We start from the raw sequence: 19,825 nt of genomic DNA, 5'->3' as shown, positions 1-19,825 counted from the left end.
CAAGTCAGAAGCTAGGAATCCTGCGGTGAGTAACTCACCACTTGACTCCCCAAAGCCTGTCCAGCATCTACAAGGCACAAGTCAGGGGTGTGATGGAACACTCTCCACTTTTCTGGATGAGTGCAGCTCCAACAACACTCAAGAAGCTTGACACAATCCAGGATAAAAGCAGACCATTTGATTGGCACCCCATCCACAAACATTCACTCCCTCCACCACCGATGAACAGTGGCAGCAGTGTGTGCCATCTACAAAATGCATTGAAGAAACTCACCGAGGCTCCTTAGGCAGCACATTCCAAACCCACAGCCTTGACCATCTAGAAGGACAAGGGCAGCAGATAGATGGGAACACCATCACATGGAAGTTCCCCGCCAAGTAACTCACCATCCTGACTTGGAAATATATCACCGTCACTGGGTCAAAATCCTGGAACTCCCTCTCTAACAGCACTGTGGGTGCGCCTACACAACGTGGACTGCAGCAGTTCAAGAAGGTAGCTCACCATCACCTTCTCAAGGGCTACTAGGGATGGGCAATAAATGCTGGCCCAGCCAACAAAGCCCACATCCTGTGAATGAATAAAAATAAATCTTAAATCTGTCCTCCGGCTGTTGATCCTCCTGCCAGTGGAAACAATTTTGTCTTATGTACTCTACCAAAGACAATCGCAATTTTCAATACCATTATTAAATCTTCCCTTAACCTCAATGCTCTAAGGAGAACAATCTTTTCATTCTGGTGACGCGAACGATGCTGGCAAGGCTGTATCTGTTTCGCGACCCAAGTTGTCGAGACTAAGAAGGGTGAGCCTTCTCCTTGGATCTGCCGCAATCCTTTTTGGAGATGGCACTCCCAGTGGTGTTCGGCGCCTGAAGAATAGTCAATTGGAGTATGCACCAGGTGTTACCGGTGCTTGTTGAGCTGCCTTCAAAGGAGAGGGGGCTAAAATCTGTAGAATGGGGGAATACATAGAATATACAGTTTAGAAACCAGTTATTTGCTGCAACTAGTCAGTGGTAGCGTTTATATTCCACATGAGCCACTTCCCATTGTCTTCTTCAACTCAGCCTTTCAGCATCATCTTTCTATTCCCTTTTCTCTCATGTACCCACCCAACTTCCCTTTGAAAGCATCTAAGCTATGTGCACCAACCACTTCCAGTGACAATTGGTTCTATATTCGAGGGTGTAAAGAGCAGAAAAAGAAAGAATTAAATCATCTTCACCTTTCACTTATTTTGAACTCCTCCTCACTCTCATCATCTTCAAGTGTGCTATCGCTATCAAGGTCATTCAGTCTTCGCCTTTTCTTGCGTCTACAGGCAGCTTCACGTGTTGGTCGCTTGCTCTCTTTCGACCCTGCGAGTATAGTTGAGATGTCTTTTCCCAGGGATTGGCCAGTGATATTTGCCATGTCTTTGCCTCTTCCAGCACCTATTGGAATAGCATACATGACAAAAAGCATAGAGTCAAAAATACTATGACTTGGAGCAAGGAATTGCTGGTTCTTTCTTATGTGACTCCAACAGATTTTCTTCCAACAAATCACAAGTACAAAATTCAAATTACCATTAAGGGAATTGAAATAAAGTGATTTTAAATTGTTCAAAATGGAAATACTTTAGCCCTAGGGGCCAAAGCCCACAGGTTCATTGAGGTTGAAAAGAGCAGAAGGGATTAAGAGATGTTAAATTTTCACAGTTAGTTAAGTTGAAGTTTGAAGCTAGTAGGGAGGAACAGAAAATCAAGGGAGGTTTCACCTAGCTGTTTCATGCTTCTACTATGCAGCCACAAACACATTCTGCCCATCACACAAATGAGTAATGTAGTATATGAATTTCAGTGCCAGTGTGATGCTAGGTATGTAGGCCCTATGTCCCAAAGCCTGGCGGATCATATCAAACAGCATGTCCCTCCTGCTATTTGCAATGGGCAAGGTACAGACCATACCCAACTAGCCTCCGCTTGCAAAACTCAAAACAAAAAGTGTCCAACATTAAATGTGATTCCGTGATTGGACAGCATTTGCTAAATAATCTTCACTGTGCTAAAAATTACGCTGACAACCAATTTAAGTTTATCAGTTGGGCTCGCAGTGTGTCACATTTGCGTGTGCTGGAAGTTACATATATTAATACACAGGGCCCTGTTCTTTGCGGATAGAAATAACATGTACACACAATTTGCCTGTTTCAGCTAAACAAGATAAGTGACAGCCATTTGCTCAGTGTAATGCCTTGACTAGAGTCAAGCTGCCTGGTTTAAATTTCAAACAATGCTTGGCAGTTAACTCTCAGTCACCATTAACTGGTGCATTCTCCAGGGCAACACCTCCTACCAGAGTCCATTTACCAACCAATCAACACACTCTTCTCATACAATATAAAGCATTGGTGATCTTGCGATTGTCCTGATGAGTGCAAGATGAAAAGCTTCAACAAAATATTTTTCAGCAATACTCAGGTTCTGTACTAAAAATGACTATTTGTATACCTGAGACCAATACTGTACACATTACTCCAGATGTGGTCTCATCAGTTTCCTGTGAAGCATAACTCTCCTACTTTTATATTCAATTTCCCTTTTAATAAACAGTAGCATTCTATTAGCTTTCCTAATTACTTCTTGTACCTGCATACTAACCTTTTGTGATTCATGCACTAGGATACCCAGATCCCTCTGTATCTTAGAACTCTGCAATTTCTCACCATTTAAATAATATGCTTTATTTTTTATTCTTTCTCCCAAACTGGACAATTTCGCATCTTCCCATGTTATACTCCACTTTCCAGGTCTTTGCTCACTCACCTAACTTGTCTATATCCTTATGTAGCCTCCTTGTATCCTCTTCACAACTTACTTTCCTACCTTTCTTTGTGTCATCAGCAAATTTAGCAACCATACCTTCAGTCCCTTCGTCCAAGTCATTTATATAAATTGTAAAAAGTTGAGGCCCCAGCACTGATCCTGTGGCACACATCCGGCCAACCAGAAAAAGACCCATTTATGCCTTTATTCTGCTTCCTGTTAGCTAGCCAATCTTCTATCCATGTCAATGTGTTATCCCCTACACCAATACACCCACCAGTTCCCCTTTATCCAAAGCACATGTGACTCCTTCAAAGGCCTTCCAATAAATTGGTTCAGCATGATTTCCCTCTCTCAAAACCTTGTCGACTCTGCCTGGTTACCTTGAATTTTTCCAAATGCCCTGCCATAACATCTTTAATTATCATTTTCCCTATGACAGATGTTAAGCTAACTAACCTGTAGTTTCCTGCTTTCTGTCTCCCTCCCTTTTTGAATAAAGAAGTTACATTTGCTATTTTCCAATTGAACGGAACCTTCTACGAATCTAGGGAATTTTGGAAAATTAAAAGCATCAACTATCTCCCTAGCCATTTCTTTCAAGACCATAGGATGAAGCCCATTAGGACCAGGGATTTGTCGCCCACAGCTCCAATTTGCTAAGTACCACTTACCTGGTGGTTGTAATTTTTCTGAGTTCCTCCCTCACTTCCAATTCTCGATTTACAGCAACTTTTAGGATTTTACTACTATGCTCTATAGTGAAGACTGATGTAAAATACCTTTTGAATCCATCTGCCATCTCCTTATTTTCCATTATTAATTCTCCAGACTTACCTTCTATGGGACCAACGCTCACTTTGTTAACTCTTTTATTATTTAAATATCTATAGAAACTCTTACTATCCTTTTTTTATATTTCTAGCTATCTTTCTCTCGTACTCTAATTTTTCCCTCCTTATTAATCTTGGTCATTCTTTGCTGTTCTTTATATTATGTCCAATCTTCTGACCTGCCACATAAATTTGCACAATTATATGCTTTTTCTTTAACTTTAAAAACTATTTTTAACTAACCACAGATGATGGGGCCACCCTTGGAACTTTTCTCTAGTTGGAATGTATCTATTCTGTGTACTCTGAAATACTCTGAAATATCCCTTTGTATATCTGCCACTGCACCCCTACTGACCTATCCCTTAACCTCATTTTACTTTAATTAGCTCTTCTTTCATGTCCTCATAATTGTCCTTATTTAAGTTTAAAATACAAGCCTTGGACCCACTCTCCTCTCTCTCAAGCTGAATGTAAAATTCAATTATATTATGATTGGTGCTATCTAGGGGTGCCTTCACTATGAGATTATCAATTAATCCTATCCCACTACACAATACCAGGTCTAGTATAGCCTGCTCTCTGGTTGGCTCCAGGACGTGCTGTTCTAAGAAACTATCCCAAAAACATTCTATGAACTCATTGAGGCTACCTTCACCCATCTGATTTTCCCAGTCTATAGGTAGATTAAAATCCCCCATGATTTTCGCTGTACTTTTCTGACAAGCTCCCATTATGTCTTCCTTCATACTCTGTCCTACCGTGTAGTTACAATTAAGAGGCCTGTACACTACTTCCACGAGTGACTTCTTGCCTTTATCATTTCTCATCTCAATCCAAAGCACTTCTACATCTTGGTTTCCTAAACTTGTCATCCCTCTCTAATGTGCTAATACCACTATTAACAGAGCCACCCCTCCATCTTTTCCTATCTTCCTCTCCTTCCTTCGATATTCAGGTCCCAATTTATGTCATCCTGCAGCCTTTTCTCTGTAACGGCTATCAGGTCTGAGACTAGGAATCCTGCAGCAAGTAACTCACCTCCTGACTCCCCAAAGCCTGTCCAGCATCTACATGAAATACTCCCCACTTGCCTGGATGAGTGCAGTTCCAGCAATACAAGAAGCTTGACACCATCCAGGACAAAGCAGCTGCTTGATTTGCACTCCATCCACATTCACTTGCTGCACCACCGATGCACAGTTGCAGCAATGTGTACTATCTACAAGGTGCACTGCAGGACTCCACCAAGGCTCCTTAGACAGCACCTTCCAAACCCAAGACCACTGCCATCTAGAAGGACAAGGGTAGCAGGCAGATGGGAACACCACCACCTGGAAGTTTCCCTCCAAGTCACTCGCCATCTTGACTTGGAAATATATTGCCGTTCCTTCACTATCGCTGGGTCAAATTCCTGGAATGCCCTCCCTAATAGCACAGCGGATGTACCTACACAGAGACTGCAGCGATTCAAGAAGGCAGTTCACCACCACCTTCTCAAGGGCAATTAGGGGTGGGCAATGAATTCTGGCTTAGCCAGTGAAACCCGCATCCCATGATGAAAAAAATAGGTCGTGCTTATTTTTCTCTATCTGCCCTCTCAGTTTATGTTTTGTTTTGAATGCTACATGCATTCAGATACAGAGCTTTCAGTTTTGTCCTTTTATTCTTTTTTATAACCTCTAGCCTTAACTGCTGTTTTACTCTTAGATTCTTACTCTCTATCCCTTCCTGTCACATTCTGCTTATCATTTCCCATATTAATACCTTTCTCTCTTGCCTTATCTCTACTTGTTGCTTTACCACATCTTCCCAAATTTGATCCCTTGCCCCTACTATTTAGTTTAAATCACTTTCTACTTCCCTGGTTATGCAGCTTGCAAGGACACCAGCTCGGCACGATTCAGGTGTAGACCATCCCAATGGTACAGCCCCCACTTTCCCCAGTACTGATAGCTGCCCTCTGGCATGGAGCACTGACAAGAGTCAACCACATTGCAGTGGTTGGAGTCATAGGAGTCAAATGTAGGCCAGACCGGGCAAGGATCGCAGATTTCCTTCCCTAAAAGGGTATTAGTGAATCAGTTGCATGGTTACCATAACTGAGACTAGCTTTCAATTACAGATTCTATTAACTGAATTTAAATTCCACGAGCTGCTATGGTGGGATTTGAACCCATGTCACCATGACATTAGCCTGGGCCTCTGGACTACTAAACCAGAGATATTACCACTATGCTACAGTCTCCCCTTTTCTCTAGACTTCCCAAACAGAAGAACATCCTCCAAGTAACTGATGATGAGACTTGCGATACAACTGGGATGCATGGAACAGGATGAGACACCTCAAACATTCCTTTGTCATTGCATTCCAGTTTTCAATTGCTAAAACTGTGGCAGGAGCTCTGAAATTGGACATTTGTAACTAAGTTGAAGATGTTGTCACGACTTTGGAGAATCTGTGCATGCAGGAAGCGAGGGTGTGCTCAGCATCCCAATCTTGCCAACCCGCACTGCTGTATAAACAGGGATGATCTGGTGCAAAAATAAATCAGCACTTATTACTCACACGCAAAGGGTAAGAAGGGGAAACTTAGACACAAAATTGCTGACACAAGGTAATGAACGGAGGATGTGAGTGAGGAGAGAGTCAAGAGGTGAAAAGACTGACGTGTGACAATGACCTTTGCCCTCTGCTTCCTGTATGTCTTCATGTATAGCTTCATCAATTGCATCATCAAAGTCATCAAACCTGCAGGGTTAAAAAAAAGAACAGCATTGAAGTTTAATATTTGGACCATTCGTAAATCTATAGCTACACAGAGAAAAGCTTCAGGTTGGGACACGTTGTTTGCAAAATCAATCCCCAGCACCAATAAAGTAGGACATTTTTTGGAAAAAAAAAAGACCCCAAGTCACATTATAAGGGCATGGCCAGACATTTCTGGCTGTGACCATTAAGGAAACCTGACATGTCCCCTTCCCGTCCCTTGAGAAAACCTGCAATACTGCCAAATGCACCTGCTTGGCTCAGTGGTAGCAGCAGCACTCCCATCTGATTCAAAGCCTTCTGTAGACTTGAACACATAATCAATGCCAACAATCTAGTGCAGAAATGAGACACTGATGGAGGTGTCATTTTTTTTATAAAGAAAGACTTGCATTTATATAATGTCTTTCATGATCGCAGGACATCCCAAAGCGCTTTACCGTCAGTGAAGTACACTTTGAAGTGTCCTAGTGATATAGGGAGATGATGGCATAGTGGTAATGTTACTGGTCTAGTGATCCAGTGGCCCAGGCTAACGCTCTGGGGACATGGGGTCAAATCCCACCATGACAGCTGGTGGAATTTAAATTCAATTAATAGAAAGTCTGAATTGAAAGCTAGTCTCAGTCTTAGTGACCATGAAACTATCATCGATTGTTGCATAAACCCATCTGGTTCACTGATGTCCCTTTACGGACGGAAATCTACCATCCTCACCCAGTCTGGCCTGCATGTGACTCCAGACCCACAGCAATGTGGTTGACTCTTAACTGCCCTCTGAAATGGCCGAGCAAGACACAATTCAAGGGAAGTTAGTGATGCACAGCACATGCTGACCTTGCCAGCGTCACCCACAACCCATGAAAGAATAAATTTTTAAAAAGCGTAGTCACTGTTGGAATGTAGGAAATGAGGCAGTCAATTTGCACACAGCAAGCTCCCACAAACAGCAATGTGATGATGGCCAGTTAATCTGTTTTTGCGATGTTGATTGAGAGATAAATATTGGCCAGGCTCTTCTGTGAAATAATGGCTGAGGAATCTTTTATATCTGCCTGAGAGGGCAGACAGGGCCTCTGTTTAACATCTCTTCTTTTGAATTATGGTACCCCCATCAGTACAGCATTTCCTCAGTAACACACTGGATAGTCAGTCTTGATTTTGTGCTCAAGCCCTGGAGTGGGACTTAAATATGGAGGTAAAAAATCCCATAGCACTATTCAAGCACAGAGTTCTCTTGGTGTCCTGACAAACACTGATCACTTAATCTAAGCGACCAAGACACATTAGCTGGTCATCTATCTCACTGTTTGTGGGGCCTTGCTGTGCTCAAATTAGCTGTCATATTTCCTTGCATAACAATGGTGGCTACACTTCAAAACTAATTTATCTGGTGCTACACAACTGCTCTTTTATTTTTAACTGAATGCATTCCACAAACTCTGAAATCAGCAAACGATGTTTAACTCCACATTAGGCGGTGGCATGGTGGTATTGTCATTGAACTGGCATTCAGACACCCATTCTGGGTATTGCTCTGGGGACCGGAGTTCGAATCCCACCATGGCAGATGGTGGAATTTGAATTCAATAAAAATCTGGAATAAAATATTCAATGATGACTACAAAACCATCGTCGATTGTCGTAAAAACCCATCTGGTTCACTAATGTCCTTTAGGGAAGGAAATCTGCCGTACTTACCTGGCCTGGCCGACATCCACGGCAATGTGGTTGACTCTCAAATGCCCTCTAAACAAGGGCAATCAGGGATGGGCAATAAATGCTGGCCCGGCCAACGACTCCCACATCCCATGAATGAATATTTAAAAAAAGTTAAACATGATAATGTTTATTTATTACTTTAAATGCAGACACCTCTTCCCTCCCCAAATCAAAAAGGAGATATTTTTGATTGGAACTTTTTGCCCTGACATAAGAGGGCCTAATCTATTTATAACTGAAACAGGGCCAGTATGTTTCACTTTTCTTGACAGTGCACCTGCACTGCACATTTATATGATAAAATACCCCAAGGAGCAAAATCAATCTGCCCGGTTGTGAACTTAGTTGACTGAACATATGGTCAAAAAGATGGGTTTTGAAGAGGCTTTTGAAGCAGGTCTGGGTTGGAATATGTAGGACGATAGATTGTTTTTTTCTTTATTCTTTCATGGGATGTGGGCGTCGCTGGCAAGTCCAACTTTTGGTGCCCATCCCTAATTTCCCTTGAACCTTGTGACTTACTCGGCCATTTCAGAGGGCAGTTAAGAGTCAACCACATTGCTGTGGGTCTGCAGTCACATATAGGCCAGACCGGGTAAGGACGGCTAATTTCCTTCCCTAAAGGACATTAGTGAACCAGAGGGGTTTTTATGCCAACAATAATGGTTTCGTGGTCACCATTACTGAGACTAGCCTTTTTTTTTTTTTAAATTTAGATTTATTAGAAATAGAGATTTAGAAATTACAAAGCTAGGTCAAAAAAGAGAGACAAGTTACTGATGAGGGGGATGCACTGTATGAGGACTGTAGCTTGTAGGCTGAGGCAGATTGTGGAAGTTAGTGGAAAGGTGATTGGGTGGGGGGGGAATGAGATATTGGAAGACTGGGGTAGGGGTGTGGGTGGGTGAATGAGGGTGCTGACCGATGCTCAGCTGCACGTCAAACCAGGCACCAAAGTTGCATACCTTCTGGCCCAACCGAAGTGGGTGGCCAAACAGAGCCATGAAATGGGAGGCACGGAAGTAAAGCAGGAACTGACTAAAGCAACATTCACCAACTTTCAACTGGAGAAAGAGCTGGCTTATTTACATAGAACGGAGAACCAGAAACAACATCTAGGATCACCCTGATCTTTATAATCAGGACCATACCAGCATGTGCATTTAACTACTAAAGTGGGAGGGAGAGAAAGATGCATAATTGACATTTCTTCTTTTGAACACTGCACAGTAAATTACACTTACACAATAAAACAAAGCCTTACCTGTAATTAATAGATCTCCGTGTCCGACCCGATCGCCTTTCCAAAGATTTGAAATCTTTTATTTCAAGTTCTTCGGTTACTGAATCCTGACAGAAACGCAAGTATTAAACAGTAGGGAGTTTTACATTAGTAATATAAAATGTGACTGGTACGGAAACCCATTAAATTAATTCACAAATAAAAACATAAAATGCTCAAAATACTCAGCAGGTCAGGCAGCACCTGTGACCTTTCATCCGAACTAGAAAAGAATCAAACAGGTTTTATGCAAGTACAGAGGCATGGAAAAGGGGGGGAGGCTAGGGAGGAGGAACAAAAGGGAAGGTCTGTGACAGGAAAGGAAAGATTAAATTGCAGAAAACTGCAGGTGGTGAGAGGCAAAAGGAGATGGTAATGGCCAGGTACTTCCATCAAACCTGTTACATTTCCTGCCTTTTCTGGTTTTTCATTCAGATTTCCAGCATCTGCAATATTTTTCTTTCATGCCCCAGTTTGCAAATACATACCTGTATACCATACATTTTATACCAGGAGGGCACTGCCTCACTACTTCTCTACCCCATGACTCTCTTGGTACAGCACAACCGGACAAGAAGTCAGTCACAATATTTTGGCCTTTTGTTTCAGTTTTTCACCCCACCCAATCCATTTCTCTGCCCCCGCACCACACCCCCCACCCCCCCCACCCCCACCCCCTCAGGTTAGTCTAGACAGCGAGCATCAGTAAGCTAATTAGCATCGCAGCCGAGCTTGAACTTGTCCTCGCCGGATCTGCACACCATTTGTGGCAGGAGGCAACTCTTGTTGGTGTGGCCCTCTGGGAGCTGATACTAATTTTTTAAAAAAAAAATGCAGTGATGCAGCATTACAATAATCAGCCAAAGATCTTGGGATAAACCTGGAAAATGCAGAGGCAAATGAGTCAGCATCTGAAAGGGAAAATAACATTAGTTTAATGTTCGGGTGGGATGTTCAGGATTGTTTAGTCATAACTCACATTTCAAACCATCTTGTCTTTCCTCTTTCAGATGCTGACTGACCTATGTGCATTTCCAATTGCTTTTAAGGTTTCATTTCAGACTGCTCACATCTGAGCTGTGCTTATTTATATTTTGAAGCATCAAGAGTTTGACTCAAAGTAAATGTGAAAGGGCATGGATAAACCTTCATTCAATCTCTTTTTAAGTAAGAAGCAATTTCTTCATTTTCATAGCCCCGAGAGGTCAAATTAATCTTTGCTTTTTAAAATCCTTGTCTCTTTCAGCATTTAAAATATACTTACTTTTGGAGTAATAATATTTTCCACATTGATTCCCACAAAGGCCAGCCTCTCTTTCCTGCAAGAGAGGGAGTGCATCATTTTTACCCACATCTTTTCAAATCAGAAAACCAAAATTTCCAGCACATGTCTTAAACAAAGACTGAGAAGTTACTGAAGGACATCGTCATGATTGGGAGGGGCAAAAGGGATGAGTTAAAACTAGGAAGAGGTAATTCAGTGATGTCAAGCTAGATTTTCAAAAGGTTGGCATAATCACAGAAATGGCGTCAATATTTTACTCCACAAACCTGTGAGGGTACTTCCACTCTTATTTACCCCCTATACCTTTTTAAAAATTGCATGAACTAGGATTGTACTGTATTCCCTTGAGTACTAAGATGAAGGGGTAATTGAATTAAAATCATTTATTGATACAGCACAGGGACCCCATTCGGCCCATCCTGCCAGTGCCAGCTTTTGAAAACAAGCATCCAATTAGCCTCACTGTACCTCTCTTTCCCCTCGGCTCTTAATTTCTTTCCCCCTTCAAGTGTTTATCCAGTTCCCTTTTGAAGGTTACGATTGAATCTGCTTCCATCGTCCTTTCACATTCTCATTACGGCAGGAGAATTTAAAAAATTTATTTGGATGCCAAACATGTTGGGGGCAGAGGAGAAAGCAGAGCGAGGGGCGTGAGGAGGCCCCCAGTGCTTTAAGGTGCTGAGGACAAACAGAAGAGCCAAATTCCGCTTCTCAATACAAGGGAGATGACGGTGGTGGTGCTGGGTGATGGGAAAGCTTAATTGCAGCCTGAAGAGGAATAGGAAAGGAAAATTCAAAACAATGGCCGCAGTAGATACAAGAAGATAAACGAAGGCAGGATTGCAGACTGGAGTAGAAACACCAAAGGAGCAAAACTGAATTCCAGTGGGAGCTTGATACAAGTGATAGCTAATCAATTGTTTGAGGTACCGCCTGTCTGAGTTTCCTTTTCATTGATTTCAGAAGCAGGACTCCACCCAAGCCCCTAGAAGTGGGTTAATGCAGTCCAGGGTTTTTTTTTGTTTTTACCTTCTCTCTGCTCTTTCCTTCTTTTTTATCATCACATCTATATTTTGCAATTGTTCTTCTAGCTTTTCACATAGAAGTTTCTGCAGACAATAAAAAGAGGGTATTTAGTGCAGTCACATATTACCCCCCCACCCCCTGCTATGACTAATAAATATGTTATTGCCACACTGAAAACCTAACAAATTCGACAGCACACCTTTTGACAAATAGGCAGCATTTTTCCCTTCACGTGCACACTAATATCACTATAGTTTTCAACAAAACTACAAGATCATTTCTTGTGGTGCGAAAAGTCATTCAGCCCATGCTGGCTTTGCCATTCTTAAACCTTTAAAGTACATCTAGTTTTCTTAAATAATGAACCCCTCCAATTTCTATTCGACATATATAGTGTTCAGAAGAATAGCCTCTTGACATTCATGCTCATTTTGCCAGATTGCCAGTTTTCCCTACTCGTGCTTCAAACTGAAGTTGTGTCAGAATTTACTGTCACCTCTCTACGAGATCTCTTCTTCCTTGCTGCTCTTCAGTGTCTCAAGAGTTCACATCTTCTCCCATTTTTGATTGTAACTAAATAGGGATTAACCTTATGAGTGGAATCACATATAGGCCAGATGGATTAAGAATACAACAACATAAGAAATAGGTGCAGGAGTTGATCATATGGCCTCTCAGGTTTGCTCCTTTTCTCAATGTGTTTGATCCTCGACATAATGCCACTTTTCCACCTTATCCCCATGTGCCTTGATTCTCATGGTGCCCAGAAATCTATCAATTGAGCATGCACAGCCCTCTGGGGTTGAGAAATCTAAAGATTTATAACCCTCTCAAGTGAAGAAATTTCTCATCTCAGTTCTAAATGGTTGACTCCTTATCCTGAGACTATGACCGCTCATTGAAGCACCTCAATATCCTTGGAGAGAAAGCCAATAGAAACTTGGGCTTACTACTTTGATCCTGAAAAAGAGGAAAGACTTCCTACAAGCTCTACAGCCACCCAGGCAAAGATCACTCAAACTCACAGAAGGGAGAGTACAGAATGTCCCCAACTTCAAACCACAGGATCAGGGAGACTGGTCAAGGCACCTGAGAGGCAACCCGGAGACCTTGGGGAGGTTTTGGGGGGGGGGGGTGATTTAGGGGGACGTAACTATGATGAGCATGAAGAGATGGGGGGGGTGATGGAGAGTAAAGCGTTATCAGAGGCAGTCTTAATACTGATGTAATAATTATGTCAGATCATATGACTGAGGGGTAAGAGAGCTGGAGGGAGGAGAAGCTCCAACTTCCTGTAGGAGGTCCAAATGTCTAAATATTTGCTGCAAATGAAAGTTATGGTTAACGGGACTATGAACTCAAACAGCACACTTTTGGGAGACTAGGCAATCCCCAAACTCCCGTCTAAACTCCTACCATACAACACCACACGACTCCCTAGCCAGAGGAAGCAAGACTTTCAGAATCTATTCTGTCAAGTCCTCAAATAACTGCTCAAAAGCCAATTATCTTCCCAGGGAAACAAGAGGATAGGTGACAGACGAGCCACCAAGCCACATTCACCCACATTCTGGGAACAAATAAGAGAAAGAGGCTGAAGGCAAGCTATTGTCCAATTTTAAAATCTTACTGTAGCAATGCCTGTATGAAAAGAAGTTGCTTACATGTTGGCAGGGTGGGCAGAACCATTCTCCATCAGGGATCGTCATCAATGGAGGTCGTAGACAAGCTGTATGATAACCACTGTCACAGGAGTCACACAACAGAATCTAGGCAAAACAGTTATACAAATAATGAGCAGCAACTCAGGCCAGATATTCAATTACTTTCCTCAGAAGTGGAGAACAATGTAAATGTAAGGGTAACTCTTACATTTCTATCTAAGTTCTGATGAAGCGTCATCAAACTGAGAACATTACCTCTGTTTCTTTCCACAGTTGCCAACCTGCTGAGTAATTCCAGCATTTTTTGTTTTTATTTTAGATTTCCAGCACCTGCAGTATCTTTGTATTCAATTATCTCATTGACGTTTACCCATCTCTACTCCAAGGACATTGATATCTTAATTGGGCAAGGATCCACAGACAACTATATTTTGCCCAAGTCACTATGATATGTGCGAGTCTAAATGATGATGGCTAGAAGGCTATTCAACTTGGCAGTAATCATAACAGCTGATCTCACCTGATGCCTCTAAGCATAGGCTTGTAGTTCAAATCAATTGAACAGCCGTCAGGAGTAGGAGAACCTTTTTTTCTCCTTAGGCCAGGACTGCAACTTCCCTGGGCCAACTCCTGGAGCTTTTGCACTGTACTTCCACATATTATTTTGTTGGGCAGAGATAAGATTTATTTGTTAATTAGGTTAGCGTCTACATTGGTGTTTTCCTATTGGGTATGACCAAACATAAACTAACAAATGCTCCCTGCTTCACACAAGGGCTGAAGAACACACGGTGAAACTACAAATTTAAGCGGGTTAGAAATGCACCTGAGGACATGAGACGACGGCAGATTTATTAATCTTTTCATAATTAAAAAACATAAATATGCAAGACATTTATAATTCATTTCAGCTTTCATTTTTGGCGATTGAGTTAACAAGATTGGACGTAGAGAAATTACGTCTAAAATGCTGGTGACACTTCATCCCTCATTGAATTACCAGTTATGTACAATGTTGTGTTGGGAACTTGCCTTCGAAATGTAGTCTAGTGTGTCAGTGGCTGCTTAAAACAAGTAAAAGAATCAGAGCAAGTAGAGAACAAGCTAGAAAACCAACTCTGTCCCTAACCAGTTAGACCTACCAATTCAGGGTGATTGGATAAGCCACATTTTTTACAGGGCTCATCATCTTCTGGTGGCCCTTCCTCCTCCTCTTCACTACCTTCGTCATCTTCTTGGGCAGTCTCGCTCTCTTCACTCGACTCCTGGGGTCTGCGTCTGCCCCTTGATTTGGTCCATCTGGCTCTCCGGCTGGATTTACATTTGCGCTGTAATGTCAACAGCAGACTGTCAGAAGCAAGCCTTAAGTCATACCTCTTCACAATGTGCTGGGTTGCATATCACCATGTGGATCTGCACTGTGGAAGTCCAACAGAAATGTGAAGAATTGAAAGCAATCTTCACACACCTAGAATTCAATGTCCCACGTACAAAACACTAACTTTCCAGTTGAAAACAGTGCACATCACATGCAAAGAAGGAAGCACTGGATGGAGGAGATGGTGGCATTTTAGTAAGTCACTGGACCAGAATTCCAGAGACCCAGGCTGATGCTCTGGGGACAAGGGTTCAAATCCCACCATGGCAGCTGGTGGAATTTAAATCCAATTAATAAATCTGGAACTGAAAGCCAGTCTCGGTTTTGACCACAGAACTATTAATTGCTGTAAAAGGAAGGAAATATTTTTTAGGGAAGAAAATCTGCCATCCTTACCTGTCCTGGCATACAGAGTGACTCCGGGTCCACAGCAATGCGGTTAACTCTTAACTGTCCTCTGAAATGGCCAGGCAAGTTATTCAGTTCAAGTGCAATTAGGGATGGGCAACAATTGCTGACGTTGCCAGTGAAGCCCACATCCCATCAAAGAATTAGAAAAAAAGTTCCAAACCCAAGGACAAGGAAGCCAGGTACATGGGTCAGTTCCTATTTCTCTCACACTCCCCTGACTTGGGCATATACCGGCCATTCCTCTGTCGCAGGGTCAAAATACTTGTACTCCCTATCTGGTAGCATTGAGGAAGCAGCTTCATCACAAAGCTTGCAGCACAAAGGTAGTCTGCTGCCACCTCGAAGATGACTAGGGCTTTGTAATAAACACCTGTTTGCAGAGAATATATTTTTAAGAATGTTTCAATTAGTTCTTTACAATCGCGACACGTGGACCTTCCGTGATACATGTTGCTGGTCTGCATGGGGGCAGAGGGCTGAGCTCGATTCCTTGCATTCCCAACCCATTAGAAATGACAGCCTGCAGTGTTAGTTTTACAATCAGCTGCTCCAATTCTGCAGAAGTCAGAACAATGCCATTACCTGTTAGAGTTTAGAAGAATGAGGTGTGATTTTACTGAAACATATAAAAGATCCTGAAGGTACTTGACAGGGTGGATGCCAAGAGGATGTTTCCTCTTGTGAGGGAGGCTAGAACTAGGGTTTAAAAATTAGGGGTCTCCCATTTAAGATTGAGAAAAAATTTCTCCTCACCTTTGAGGGTCATTAATCTGTGGAATTCTCTTCCCCAGAGAGCTGTGGGCGTTGGGTCACTGAATATATTCAAGGCTGAGTTAGGCAGATTTTTGACTGACAAGGGAGTCAAGGGTTATGGGGAGCAGGCAGGAAGGTGGAGTTAAAGTCATAATCAGATCAGCCATGATCTTATTGAATGGAGGGGGCAGGCCTGAGGAGCCGATTGGCCTACTTCTGCTTCTATTTCTTTTTTTAATTATTCATTCATGGCCAGCATTTATTGCCCACCCCTAATTGTCTTTGCTCAGAGGGCATTTTTAAGAGTCAACCACATTGCAGTCTGGAGTCACACGTAGGACCTAAAGGGAATCAACAGTTCCAGGTTTTTTTTTAAAAAATTGAATTCAAATCCACTATCTGCCGTGGTGGGATTCGAACACGGATCCCAAGACCATTGCCCTGGGTCTCTGGAGTGCTAGTCCAGTGACAATACCACTATGCCACCGTCTCCCACCTCTTGACAACTTCACCCATAGCTATCTTCGACCTACTTTCCATTTTATTCCCTCTTCCACTTCCCCTCCGTGCCTTTCTCATGGCATGGAGATGGTCTTCAGTATCATTTCACATTTCTTTCCAGCTTTTCATGCGTCAGTCTAGAGCCCAATGCATCCAAGCCTAATATTCCCCTCACTTTTCCAGCAAATATCACAACAGCAGGAGGGGGAGCTCACCTTCTTCCTAATTTCAGGAGCATCAGGACAAAGTTGTAGATTGCAGGATAACTACCAGCATAGCAGAAATCAGTGAAGTCAGTAAGGATCAACCCTCTCATCTTATAGCATCCACCCTATACAGTCCATTCACCCAGTAAGTCAGTCAGGATCTTCTTTAAGGTAAGAATTGTTAAGAGCATGGAATATTTTGACAGAGAAAATAGGGAAGGCAGAGGCTATTGTACATTAAGCGTCAGTGCCAAGTGGCCTACTCCGTACGTATGTGCTTATGAAGGGAATAGCGGGCAGCTATTTGAAGAGGCAAGGCACTGGAATGAGATAGAAAGAGTTTTAGCACAGAGCTGGCACAGACATGACAGGCCAAATGGGCTTCCCTGTGCTGTAAGCTTTTTGGAGCACAATTTATTTGAAAAGCCCATAGCTTTGTTGACTACAATAATCCAGTTGTCAATTAAAATCTCTCAACTAGACTGGTTTGGCAATATTGTACAAGCTCTGCTTCGCAGGACTAACGTTTCTATCAAGTGTTTTGCTTTTGTTTACCTCTTTTACCTCAATGCATAGGCTGGTACAGTTGACAGTGGTTACCTTACTGGACTAGTAACCCAGAGGTCTAGATTAATGCTTTGGGGACAAGCTCAAATCTCAAAACAGCAACTGGGAAATCTAAATTTTATCAATGATTTAAATTCTGGAATAAAAAGCTAGTATCAGTAACGGTGACCATAAAATTACAGGATCGTTGTTAAAAACCCATCTGGTTCAGTAAAATCCTTTAGGGAAGGAAATCTGCCATCCTTACCCGGTCTGGCTGAAATGTGGCTCCAGACCCAAAGCAATGTGGTTGATTCTTAACTACCCTTTGAAATGGCTCAGTAAGCCCCTCACTTGTTTTCAAGGTGTGGACTCACCACCACCTTCTCAAGGGCAATCCAGCCTTGCCAGCAACACAAACATTTTTTTTGACTTTTAAACAATCATATCACTGTACCTTTGCTCCTTTGGAATCTTTCTCCATCTTTTTCTGGTTCTCATCCCTATCTGGACTAGGAGGTGCAGGTTCTTCTTCTCTCTTGCTCGCTCTCTTCTCCTGGCTTTCCGTCACTTTCACCGTGGGTTTGGATATTCTCAGCGATCTCCTTAAGCACCTTGCCCCATTAGGCTCAGGCTCCTGTTTCTCTTCCGCCTGCTCAACTTTCTGGGGCGCTTCTTCCTCCAAAGTCTTCCCCAGCATCTGTTGCCTCAATGATGCTCTTGTTCTCCTCACAGGCATCTTCTCTGTACATTCCTCCTCCACCTTGGTCAAACTTGCCTGTGGTGTATTGGGCGTATTCTTGTCAGACAGCTTTGTGCCTAGGGAGCTCTTTGAAGAATCCTCCTCACCCTCACATTTCGACCTGGCTTCCTCAGTAGGCTTCACAAGCTCTGGGAGATCGTGGTCTGCAGCTTTCTCCTTCACTGTGCAGTTCTGGTTTACCTCAACTTTATTTCCGCTTTCACGATTCTCCCGATTAAGGCTCAGTGGCAAATCAGAGTCCTGCTTGCTTGAGCTGTCGATGCCGTTTTCCTCCTCTTTAGTTGGGCGTGCATGTTCAGGCTCCTGGTTCTTATACTTCTGCTCAGCCTTCTCTGCAGCAGAAGCCTCCACGTTTCCCTCTTCAGTTTTGTGGTTGTTCACCTTGGGTCCAGCAGCTATCTCGCCATTCATCAGTTGCTTTCCCTCCGCCTTCTCCTCGGGTACCTGCTTTACTGTCTCACCTTCTGCTTTTGATTCTTCTTTCAATGGCTCTTTGACAGGAGCCATGGATTTGCTGAGGGGCCCCTTTAACGAGCTGTCATAATCCTCCATCAGTTTAATTTCACGCTTTTTCATGGGGAGTTTTGCCTGCTTGACAGTCTTCAAGGCCCTTTCGAGCTCTTCCGGGGATTTCTCTTTGACATCGTCAGGAGGTTCCACCTTGATGCAGGTTCCCAGTTTTTCACGGTCTTCAGATGTCAACTTATCAGTGCAACCTTTGGAATCACCCGAGCCTTTCAGACTGACCACCTCGACTTTTGCAGCTATGTTTTCTCCTTCAGTTAGCTTACTAACTTTCTCAAGGCTGTTCTCTTTGGTCAATTTAGTGTCTGCACCTTTCTCGTCAGTGTTTTCTGACACAGGCTGTTCCACCTTAACGGTCTGCTCTGCCTTGGAGCCATCTTCATCTTGCTCTTTCTTGATTGTCCGCTTTTTTTCCTCATCTTCCGGAGAGATAGTCGCGGTTGGAGATGCTGGATTTGACTTGGGGGCCATTTCAGGTTCCTTCTGCTGCCCTCCTACTGTCTTGCCCATTTTCATTTCTTCTGTTCAAAAGTTTTAAAAATGTGTTAATCAAAGAAAGAAAGCTTGCATTTATAAAACTCCCCAACATGTCTCAGAAATATCTCAAAAATACTACACATACAACTAACTTTTGGAAATGATCAACCAGCAGAAAAGTCTCAAATAGCGGTGAGATCACAACAAGCCACTCTGATTTATGATGCTAAATACTGTAGATGCTGGAAATCTGGAACAAAAACAAAAACAAAAATAGCTGGAAAAACTCAGCAGGTCTGACAGCTTCTGCGGAGAGGAATACAGTTAACGGTTCAATTCTGTTGGTTGAGGAAGAATGTTGACACATTCAGATTAGCATGCTCCTCTCCAAATAGCAGCACAGGATGCTTAGTACCATTCGAGCTAAATGAGAGGTTGGTTAACTGAAAGGTAACATACAACAGACTCAAACCTGCACAGTCTACAGATAAAAGGAAGGGAAATGAGACTTAAGATGCACTGGACACCAGAATTAATTGGGAGTGGGTGGGAATGTGATGAGATGCATAGTCCAATCATTTAAAACTGGGGTCAGGTGGAATGGTAAGATAAAGATGCTCATTTGTCTCCAATTGCACAAGTCAAGGTTTCTGTTCCTAACTGTTTGTAATGGTCCGCATTGGAAAGTTTGTGCATGGGATGTTAGGCAAAGGGAGGATGTGATGCACTGGGGCAGGCCAACAAGGCATGGGAATACACGATGAATGGTAGGACCCTGGGAAGTACCAAGGATCAGGGGGGCCTCAGTGTGCACGTTCACCAGGCCCTTAAGGTAGCAGGACAGGTAGATAAAGGTGGTTAGGAAGGCATATG

The 19,825-nt window shown here is 42.8% G+C and overlaps 1 protein-coding gene across 1 annotated transcript in view; it reads right to left on the bottom strand.

Moving 5' to 3' along the window:
* The window catches only part of rsf1a (remodeling and spacing factor 1a), a 115,593-nt gene that overhangs the window by 19,585 nt on the left and 76,183 nt on the right, over positions 1–19,825 (bottom strand). Inside the window, exons 6-13 of the mRNA XM_041198772.1 lie at positions 17,645–18,993; positions 14,535–14,720; positions 13,393–13,497; positions 11,732–11,811; positions 10,682–10,736; positions 9,400–9,485; positions 6,328–6,395; positions 1,229–1,436 (exon numbers count right to left, since the gene is read on the bottom strand). Of these exons, the coding sequence (XP_041054706.1) occupies positions 1,229–1,436; positions 6,328–6,395; positions 9,400–9,485; positions 10,682–10,736; positions 11,732–11,811; positions 13,393–13,497; positions 14,535–14,720; positions 17,645–18,993 (2,137 nt within the window). The remainder of the gene's footprint in view (positions 1–1,228; positions 1,437–6,327; positions 6,396–9,399; positions 9,486–10,681; positions 10,737–11,731; positions 11,812–13,392; positions 13,498–14,534; positions 14,721–17,644; positions 18,994–19,825) is intronic.

This window comes from Carcharodon carcharias, chromosome 11 (genome assembly GCF_017639515.1).
Source record: "Carcharodon carcharias isolate sCarCar2 chromosome 11, sCarCar2.pri, whole genome shotgun sequence".
Taxonomy (NCBI): Eukaryota; Metazoa; Chordata; class Chondrichthyes; order Lamniformes; family Lamnidae; genus Carcharodon; species Carcharodon carcharias.
The sequence above is the reverse complement of the archived record's forward strand: the minus strand, read 5'-3'. Positions and strand labels throughout refer to the sequence as shown.